The sequence below is a fragment of the Lepisma saccharinum genome, chromosome 13 (genome assembly GCF_977018435.1).
Source record: "Lepisma saccharinum chromosome 13, izLepSacc3.1, whole genome shotgun sequence".
Lineage (NCBI taxonomy): Eukaryota > Metazoa > Arthropoda > Insecta > Zygentoma > Lepismatidae > Lepisma > Lepisma saccharinum.
This window is the reverse complement of record NC_139241.1, coordinates 21899882-21910448: the sequence shown is the minus strand read 5'-3', so window position 1 is coordinate 21910448 and position 10567 is coordinate 21899882. Positions and strand designations below refer to the sequence as shown.

The 10567-nt window shown below is 41.9% G+C and overlaps 1 protein-coding gene across 1 annotated transcript; it reads right to left on the bottom strand.

Moving 5' to 3' along the window:
* Window positions 1-450: 450 nt before the first annotated feature.
* Window positions 451-837, bottom strand: LOC145996720 (uncharacterized). Its single transcript, XM_083133246.1, has one exon. It carries the CDS (start codon window positions 835-837, stop codon window positions 451-453), a length of 387 nt encoding a protein of 128 aa, XP_082989372.1.
* Between the last annotated feature and the right edge of the window lie 9730 nt (window positions 838-10567).

Genomic DNA, 10567 nt, shown 5'->3' with positions numbered 1-10567 from the left:
CAATGGGATTCAATTTGGGGCTTTGCGCAGGCCAGGCCATAAGTGGGATATTGTTCTCTTGAAACCACTGTCCCACACGGCCCACAGTGTGGACGGGTGCATCGTCATGTTGAAACACGCAATCATCATCCACGAACTGTTCTTCGATGGTAGGCAGCATGAACGTTTGTAAAATGTCAACGTAATGATGTGCCGAGACAATACCATGCAAAGCAACGAGGGGACCAAGCCCCTTCCAGGAAAAACATGCCCACACTGTCAACCCACCTCCACCGAATTTCACTGTCGGCACAACACAGGATGCTAAATGTCGTTCATGAGGCATTCGTTGCACTCACACAAGATCATCGGATCGCCACATGGTATAACGAGATTCGCCACTCCACATCACGGACTTCCACTCTTCTAACGACCAGTTGCGCCTCTCCATACACCATGCGAGGCGGCGCTTCACATTTCATTGGGTGATGTCAGGCTTATGGGCAGCTGCTCGTCCATGGTAACCGAGTCGTATACCTCACGTCGCACAGTCATGCTGCTAGGATTACATCCTGCCCTGGTTTGGAATTCCTGTGTGATGGTGGTGATCGCTGATTGCCGGTTCTCTCGTACTACCCTATTCGACACTCGGCGGTCTCTGTCTGTCAACATGAGCGCTCGGCCAGAACGTTTTGTGGTTGTACACGTCCCATTACATTTCCACTTTAATATAACATCAGCGACAGTGGACTTCGGGATGTTTAAGAGGGAGGATATCTCGCGCACTGACTTGTTACTCCTGTGGCACCCAATCACTTCACCACGTTCGAAGTCTGTAAGTTCCTTCCATGGTCCCATTCTGCTGTGTCGTGCACTATGCTGCCTGTAGTGGTCCCTTGCTTGCCTCACCTGACTGTAGATGGCTCACATAGTGACCGACTATGCACAACACACATTTTGACTGGTGTCCGAATATTTTTGATCACCTAGAGTATGTCATACGATACTCTAAAGCTGATAGAAAAGTTAGTTTTGAAAATGTGCTTTTAGAATTGGATCATTATTCGTAAATAGTTTAATGCCATTATTACGTTTGAGAATAATATACGAGATTTAAGAACAGAAATGTTGGTCATTGAGCATAAGTTGCAAAATTGTAAACAGTATTATAAGTAATCATGTTGTTTTCAGTAATAATATTTGACTCAATCTCCCAGTGTTCAAATTATGCATCTCTTTGCAGTCCTTGATAACATCACTGGCTAGGAAGGTTGGAGATAATAAAATACATGCTGTGCCAGTGGATAAGACAATAATAATAATTCCCTTTATTACATTATTACATTACATACTGAATTTGCATTATCATATAATTTAGACAATTATCAACATTCACAAATATACAGCTATTCAATACATGTAATAAGGGGGAAACCCCCGAAGTAAGCCCGGCTCCTCCCGCCTACATTCGAGGGTATGGTCTTATTGTCCTGGTTCCTAAAAATATACCAGGACGTCAATTGCTCCGAATTTGACGGTTCCCCCGACTTTATTTCCTCTATTTATTACTATTTGCATTTTAAAATAGGTATAATAATAATAAATTGTAATGCTATACAAGGAATATATACATGATATAATTGATGTATACAATACTTTATGTGATATTATTTCTGTTCTGGAATCCAGAACAGATGACATGACATTACATTACATAACAATATTAATAATATTATTTTAACAACATCATGAAGAACATCTTCAATAACATTCTCGATAACGTTTCCCTGGCAGTGAGACAAGCATGCATAATATTGGAGTCGCAGTGGATTCCGTTCCGGCATTCCAGAGCAGTTTGATGTACAAGATTATTTTCCTCATCAAACCCACAGAACCCAACTCACAAGTCCAGAACCCCAGTCTGGCATACCAGAGCAGGGAGCCCAAAGAAAGGCCGCATCCTGCGCCCACACTGATTGCTATTCATTAACTAGAAAGAAGAGATAAAATTAAAATTTTGGAGTGTGATATTTGTATTTGTATTTGAATTCTTTAGGGTCGTTACCGCCGCGTGCACAACTGCTGATCTGGCACACGTCCATGCAAGAGTGCAGCGTCTGCATTCCAGGGAGGGGACAAGGGATCACGACGGACAAGGAGCAATGTCCGTGTGAAGAACGATGCTTTATTGTCGTTGCTTCTCTACATTATCAAATGGCATCCTATCACGTCCGTCTCACTACCAGGGGTCATAATTTTTGTTTTATTACATTATTATTTAATTATTTAATCAATGTAACGGGAGTGATTAATGTTTATGAAACTAAAAATATCCCTTATTACCTTCACCTGATAAAATTATATATGTTTAAAGTACAAGAAATATAAACATTATTATATTACATAAGAAAAATAGAATATGTTTAACCATGCTAAGCGTACAACTTGTGTAAGTTAATTGAACGCAATGAACATACATATATTAGATGTTGTTAAATTATAATCTTAAATTGTAATTCTAATCTCAGTCCCGAGCTCAACTCCCAGGGAGTCCACTGGCTTCCAGCGGTGATTCATTTATTTGATCTAATTTGATCAGATAAGCTTTCTTAAGTAAATTAAAAATCTCCAGAAGGGAAGCTCCCGGGATGTCAGTTTCTTGTTTTGGGATTTTTTTTTTTTAAATTAATTTCTTTAATTTGTTTCTTTAGCATTTTTTGATCCTCCCTGGGGAACGAGCTGAGATCATTTACTTAACACTGCTGTTCCTCCTAACGCCGTTCCATCCGTCTCATGTACTTCCTGTGTCGCTCCCCAGGCGTGCGGGGTGGGTGGATTCTTCTTCTCTCGGCCGCCTCCTTCGTCCAGCGGCGACATCGCAGCAGCGACACCCCGACGCACCCTCCGGCGACTCCTCTTCGGGGAGGGGCTCGGGAGGGGGTGCAGGGATTCCTATCCTCGGATTCCTTCTTGGTGTTTCGGCGGGGGCTGGGCGGGGCAGGGGGGCAAAAGGTCGCCGGCGATTATCTCGCATGAATATCTTCAGCTCCGCATCGGACACCGTGTCTGCCAGAGCATTTAGTTTATCAAAATGTGGACTCCTTAGCAGATTGTAGACGTCCGTGTGGGGAAGTTCCCGCCTCGCTGCGATGATAATTTCGTCCGAAGCTTGGCAGAAAAATACCTTGTGCTCTGGGGTGTCGATTTTCGTCGTGCAGGACCTACAGAGATCGTTGTCTCGTCTCTCCCTTTTTAAAAGATGGGTGCCGTATGGGCCGTGGCCCATGAGAAAATGGATCAAGCCCCTTGAGAACCCCTTGTTTTTATGCACCAAAGGCTCGTTCGTGTTCGGCATGAACTGGTAGAGTCTCCTACCCTTCTCGGAAGAGCTCCATTCCCTCTGCCAATCCTCTTTTACTCTTTGCTTTATGTCACGGAATGTTGGGTAGAAGTTTCCTAGCATCTCGGTTATCTTTATTTCGTTGCCCTTCCTGAAAAAGTAGGAAAGGGTCCGGAGCTTTATAATGTAATCCAACGGCAAGGTGCCCGTTACTGTGAGCAAGGCTTCGGTAGATGTTGTTCTGAACGCCCCGGTTAGCCTGAGCAGAACCTTTCTCTGCGACGATCTGAGTCTATGCACGTATATCGATTTCCCCAGGGATGTCGATGCCCACGCAGATGCACCATACGATACTATCGAGTCATAAATGGAGACCACGTTTTCCAGGTTGAGGGTGGCAGATGGAATTTGTTGGAGGCTATCGTGGGCACCTTGTTCATTATTAGTTCTGCTTTAGAGGTAATGGTTTCGATCTGCCTCTTGAAAAGCAGCCCCTCGTAGAGAGTGACTCCGAGATATTTTACTTCCTTCACTCTTTTGATGGAATTATTATTTATTTTAATTGTAGGGTTTCTGTTAAAACTTAATTTTCCTTTTAGTAAAACATAGTTGGTTTTATTCGCAGAAAGATCCAATTTGGCTTTGTTACACCATTGCGTCAATCTATTAAGAGCAGTAGAAGTGCGTGATTCAATCTCCCGTCTGGAATTTCCAGTTATCACCAGCAATAAGTCATCTGCATATGCAATACACTTGTATACTACCTGTAGGCCCTTCATGACTTGGAGACATGGTTCGAAATTAGCATTCCACAAGTGTGGACCGAGGACCGATCCCTGTGGGCACCCTTTAGATGTAAGTTTGTTGATTTTTCCTTCTGGAAGAGATAAAAACACTCTCCTGTCGGTGAGGTAGTCAAGTAAGATAGTGTACAGTGTCCCAGGACAGTCCAAGTTCCGCAAAGTTTGGAAGAGGTGGGGCCACCAGAGGTTGTCGAAGGCCCCCGATGTATCCGCCAGCACCGCCACTGCATATTTCTCATCAACCAAGCCAATCGTGTTTAATAGATTGTTTATAGCATCTTCGGTAGATCTGCCTTTCGTGAAGCCGAATTGAATGTCTGAGCTGTTTGTTAAAGCTGTGAATTCCAAAAGTATTTTAGTCAGTAATTTTTCGAATATTTTTCCCAATATGTTGATAAGACAGATCGGTCTGTACGACTTGGGGTGCGTTTCCTCTTTTTTTCCCGTCTTTTTTTAATAATAATAAGTTCAGATTCCTTCCAAATTTTCGGAAATTCCTTAACAATGAGACATTGATTGTACAGAGACGTTAGGAAAGGGGCGATTGCCGGGGTTGCCATTTTAATGATTTCGGCAGGAATATAGTCTGGACCCGGCGATTTTTTGCTTCTTGTGGCCGTGATTACAGTTATGACCTCCTCCACGCTGAAGGGAAGGAGGGGTCTGTTGTTGTTTTTTTCTTTATAATTACTTCTGATGTATTTATGGGTGTCGTTATCTTCATTCTAGGCCCTTTTCTATATTCCCTCTTCACCGCCGACCTACCCCTAAATGTACGACACAGTGTACCTCATTGTTATGCAGATGACACGCAGCTGATGATGCCAGTAGACCCCAAAAATGCAAAACCAGCAATTGGTCTCCTGAACCGTGACCTTGATGCTATTTATAAATGGTGTAAACGTAATGCTCTTGTAATCAACCCCTCTAAATGCTGCTTTACATTAATTGGTTCTAGCTCTGCCTTAAATAAAATTCAAATAAATGGGTTATCAATTAATATTAATGATGAGAGGGTCCCACACTGCACAACTGTTAAGAACTTAGGTGTGATATTTAATGAGAAACTTGACTGGCAAAACCACGTAACGTCTCAGAGTTCAAAAGCTTATGGTATACTTAGATCACTCTATAAGTCATCGCACTTACTTTCGACTGATGTTAAATTGCGCCTTATGCAAGCTCTAGTTCTTCCAATTTTCGATTACTGTGACGTTGTTTACGGTGTTAATCTAACAAAAAAGAATGCTAAAATTGCACAAAAAGTACAGAATTCTTGTATACGTTTTGCATTTAGCTTGAAACGAAGGGATCACATACTGCCTTACTTAAATGACGTTAATTGGCTGAATATGACACGACGCAGAAAACTTCATCTGGCCTGCACGATATTTAAAATTCTGCAAACAAAAACACCCACATACTTATACGACAGACTCCAATTTCGACACGACATACACAACTACACGACTCGACACTCTAAGAAACTTAATCTGGACAGATTCTCAAAATCCATATTCCTGTCATCCTTCAAAGGTGCTTCTGCATATTGTTGGAATGCGCTGCCACCAGATGTTACCTCGTGTGCGACATATAACAGCTTTAAAAGGGCAGTAACAAAAGTACTTCTACATGAGCAAGGACAAATCATCAGTACACATGACTAGATTCAGCATGCTTACGTTGAAATCAAAACAAAAAAATGAGCAGATTCGAACCCAAGATGAATATTTTGATGTGTGTGAATGAGAAAAATTGTTTTTTTTTTATCTTTTTAGTGTGTTAATTACTGAAATATTTAGAAGTGAAAATGTAATGGAATTCGTATGTTATAGTAGTAATTGTATTTTGTCTGTTTTATTGTAGTAGATTTTGTGGGTTAAGTGGTAGAGCAGCCACAGGCTGAACTTCGCCCATGAATAAAGAAATTCTAATTCTAATTTACGTTATCATCGGGAAGTAGAGTGTCAAGTAGCAATTCCGCTGTGTCTTGCAGGTCCTTGGTGTAGGTGCCGTCCTCTTTCTGCAGAGTTTTAAAACCAGTTCCAATCTTTATCTTGTCCATTGCAACCCTATAGGAGAGTCCCCATTTGTCATTTTTTAATTTTGATTCGACAAAGCGTTTCCAGCTATTGGTTTTAAAGTTCTTCAGCTCGGCTTCGTATCTGCTCTTGGCCCTCCTGTAGAGATCTAAGTTTATTACCCTCAGAGCGTGTATTCGCGTCCTCTGGTACAGCTTACGCGCTTTCTTCATGACTTGCTTTAGGTTTTTAAGTTTTTTGGGCCAGAGCTTACCAGATTGTCTCCCGCTGGACGATATTTTCGGGGTTGATTAATCTATTGCATTTTTTAGTTCTTCCGCCACGTATTTTGCCCATTCATGCACGGTCTTCGTAAAGTCCACCTGCGGTGGGAGATTTATTGCTTGCATAAGAAGCCTATGATTAGTTTTTCTCCAGTCGTACGTATTTTCGGCATTGCTTGTGGGTTCGTTGATGTCGGTTAATAAACAGAAGGTGATTATGTTATGGTCACTCGTGGTTTCCATGTCGAAGACCTTCCACTCTCGCACTTTTCCTGAGAGTTTGTTGTTTGATAAAGTGATGTCTATGTTGCTGGACGCCCCCGCTCTTCCCCTGTACGTTCGCGGATTTCCAGGAGCATTTTCGACAAAGAAGTTGTGGCTCGCAATAAAATCTTCCATCAACTCTCCGTTAGGATCCGTTGTGTCGCCGTGCCACCAAGGGGAGGAAGAGTTCGCATCCGCAGTTATCAGTAATTTGTGGATGTTGTAGGCATCGCATGCTTCCCCAATCTTGTCAAGAAAAATTTCGAGGTTAGTGCTGAATTGACAATAACTATTTATAAGGATGAACGTAAAGTTTTCTAGGGAGAGTTGTACACAATTAATGTGAGAGTTCGAAAATTGAGCGATTTTGGTTGGAATGATGTTCTTGTTCATTAAAATTATAGCAGCTTGTGGTTTCTCGATGTCATGTAATACTTTTATTCCTGACGGTACGTATGGTATTTTACTATTAATAGTATACGGTTCTTGAATGGACAGAATATCAATTTTATTTATATTTGCGAATTCAAATATTTCCTGGGTAGCTAGTTTTGCACCATTGAGGTTGGCCTGTAAGACTCTTATTTGGCCGTTCATGGATGCCTGACGATCTGGTAACATTGCGGCCATTCTTTATGGTGGATAAACGCGACTCTTCCGTACGCCCTTGCGAAGTCAGCATAAATGTCTTCCAGCTCAAAGGGCACTTCCCTTCGTGAGAAAACCTTGTCAAGGAGTTCAAAGAGTTCATTTTCCGTAATTGGTATGTTATTCGACGCTAGAGTTATTTTGTCTATAGCCTCCGGATATGGAAAAGTAATGTTTCTGCCGTTCTTATGTTTATATCTGATTATTAGTCTCAGTGCGGTTGCCAGGTTATCTTTCTGTGCAGCCGACTGAGGCGTAAAGACGTTTCGAAATCTTTATATATTGTATCTGGGTTTATGTTATTGAAAGTGACTTCCGGTGTAGGTGGGTTTAGGAGTGTCGGTTTGCAAAAATTAGGGTAATTACTGGAAGGTTGGAACTCAGGAGCATTGGGGTTGAGGTTCTTTTCTGAAGCAGAGGTTGTGTTTACAAGGTTTGTTCGCGGAAGTTCTGAGGGGGTGGACTCCAGGTGCAGTTGCGCAAGGATGTTTGTTGGCGAGGGAGGGGAGGGAGTAGTCCTTTTGAGTTTAGGAGAATAGTAGATAGTGTGAGGTCTCTCGAGTGATTCCGATGGGGAATCGGGTGGGGTCATAGGCAGAGTTAAAAGATTGTTTGTATTAGGTTCATGGACTGGTGAGGCACAAACTGGTGATGGCGGGGTGGATGAGGAAAGTGGAGAATAACTGTGTGGCATTTCCGAGTAGGATGACTCCGGGGAGCCATATGGGGGTTAAGTGTGGGGAAAATGCAAGGCAATGCGGTGAAAACGCTCATGGGTAGTCCGGGAATGTTTCGACTAATTATTTGGTAAGGTAGTCTGGCTGGAGGGGTAGATTGATTGTTGGTTAGGTAAAAATTTGATAATGGTTTGTTATTGCAGTGAGTATTGCAATGGTCTGAGTTAAGTATTGTCGATTTTAGCAGGTTAATAATTAGATCGTTAATCGGTTTATCTTCTTTAGTAGCTAAGATTAGTTTCCATTCTCTTATCTTTCTTTCTCTGTATGCTGCCGCCCTTGCTGCATCGCGGCGAACGCGGCTGGGTGTTTTCCTGTTCTTGGCCCTGGATGACTGTTTGCAGTTTGTCTTATAGTCCATAATCGGTTCTTTCAATTAGTCTTTGTAAATGAATGTTATATGTGGGGCAGTCTTTGCCGTCACATTCTTTTTTCCTTCTGAGGCAGGGTATACACTTCTTTGGTTCTTCGATCCTGGGGCACTTATTTCTGGTATGCCCCTCGCAAGCACAGTGAGTGCAGATTTCGTTGTCCTTGCAGTTTTTGCTTATGTGTCCTAAATTTCCACATTTATGGCAGTTTGACACAGCAATGTAGTCTTTTATGGACAATGACTGGAAGGATATAAAAACCTGGCTTGTTTTTAGTAGGATCTTTCTTAAGTCAGGGGTAGCTTCGAATATGCAATGACAATTTGCCCTGTTGCGTGGTCCTGTTTTAAATCTGAGATTAAACTTTTTGATGTAGTCCTCCCATGAAATATGATTCTCTAAATTCAACAAGAAAATCTCCTCATAAAGCTCCGTTTCGGATTTATTTGAAGGGACATCGTAGACAATGAGAAGCGGATTTCTCTTTTTAGGAAATTCGGCCCTGATCTTGAGTTTGGCAAGTTCGCGATGATTTATTATCTTCTCTGCCTCTTCTCTGGTCTCCGTTTCTACTATAAGCATTTTGTTAGTCGTTCGCATTTGCTTTATTTTAATACCATCCCTGGGGGGGTTAATTGCCTTTGTAAATACCTCCTGCACCTTTTTTGAATCTTTTGTTCGATTCTCATCTGATATGAAGACAGTGTGCTTGGGTTTCTGCACTGTCTTCTGTATTTGTGCAGTTTTCCCAGATTGTGTTACCGCCGGTTGGGCCAGCGTTTGAGCGTAGGAGGGTTTGGAGTCTGCTTTGGCAGTGCTTTACAGAATGTCGCATGCTGTTTTTAGAGATTTGTTCTCCGCCACTGTGTCTTGGTGTACCTGAGCCATTTTAGCAACTATTTCCAGAATAGATGTCTTATTCTCTGATGCGATGTTCCTGTCTTTGGTTATCATCAGGTTTAGCTCTAGTGACAGTTTAATGAAGAGTCCAAGCTGTATATCCGCAGTATCTGGAATATTTTCCATTATGGGGGGTTCATTGTATCCAATTCCCTTCCCTTTGCCCTTGTAATTACGGGGGATTGGGGGCTGGACTGGGGGCCGCCCCCTATCTGCTGGTTTCTCTTGTTTCTTGGTTCCTCTAATGTTTCCTGGGAGCGCAGTCTTTTATTAACTACTGTTGTTTGTGAGTGGAGGCCAGACCGATCTGAGACCGGACCGCCAATTTGGAAGGATGGGGTATCATTTTCTCTTGTTTTATTCTGTGTGGGGTTTTTCCGATTTGATTCCCCTTCTTGGGGCATTCGGAATTGTTTTTCGCTAAACAGGTGAGTAGTTGTATTGATACTATTATAAACTCGATAAAGTATGAGTCCCCCTCAGGCAGATTTGGCTACACTTAAAACAAGCTCAAGATGTGCATATGAGCTTATTGCTCAAGTGTGGTACTCTGTCTAATCCAAGATTTTTGGAAAAATGCCCTCGGGAATTTCCCGTGAAAGTATGACCCCCCTCAGATTGATTTGCCTACACTTACAAAAGCTACATCTGTGAGATTGTTGTCCATAAACTTGTCAAAAATATGCCCCTCTTGATATTTTTTTTTGGATACACCTAAAACTAGGCCAAAAAGCCACCCACACCCACCCACATACACACCCACACCCACACATATTTACTTCCGGTTTAAGTTCAATTGGGCACCAGGCTCAACTTGTGCAATATGCAGAGGCCTTCTAGAATTGCTCTGTGACTCTCTCATTTCTTACATCATAAACATATGATTTTTCACCTATAAGAATAACACTACATATGGTGTCATCAGGGAGTGTATCATGGAATTCACAGATAATATTAATGTTTGTCCTGTCATTAACCACAACTTGTTTCCTTTTTGAAGTGTTGATGACAAACATGGGTCTCTGTGCTTTGAATTCATCTGGTGTGTAATACATGTCAGTAGTGACCCTTTTGTATGCTGTAAATGCTTCATATAATTTAAGAAAATCATCCTTGGACATGTATAAATTATAATTTTCTCTAGGAAACACCTCATTTCTGCCATTTTTAAGATATATGTTCTTGATGTTGCAGCTATCAAACTTACTTGAATTTTTTTC

What these genes read in the sequence shown, in the direction of transcription:
- LOC145996720 (XM_083133246.1), bottom strand. Translation starts at nt 837, where the DNA reads ATGGGACCATGGAAGGAACTTACAGACTTCGAACGTGGTGAAGTGATT.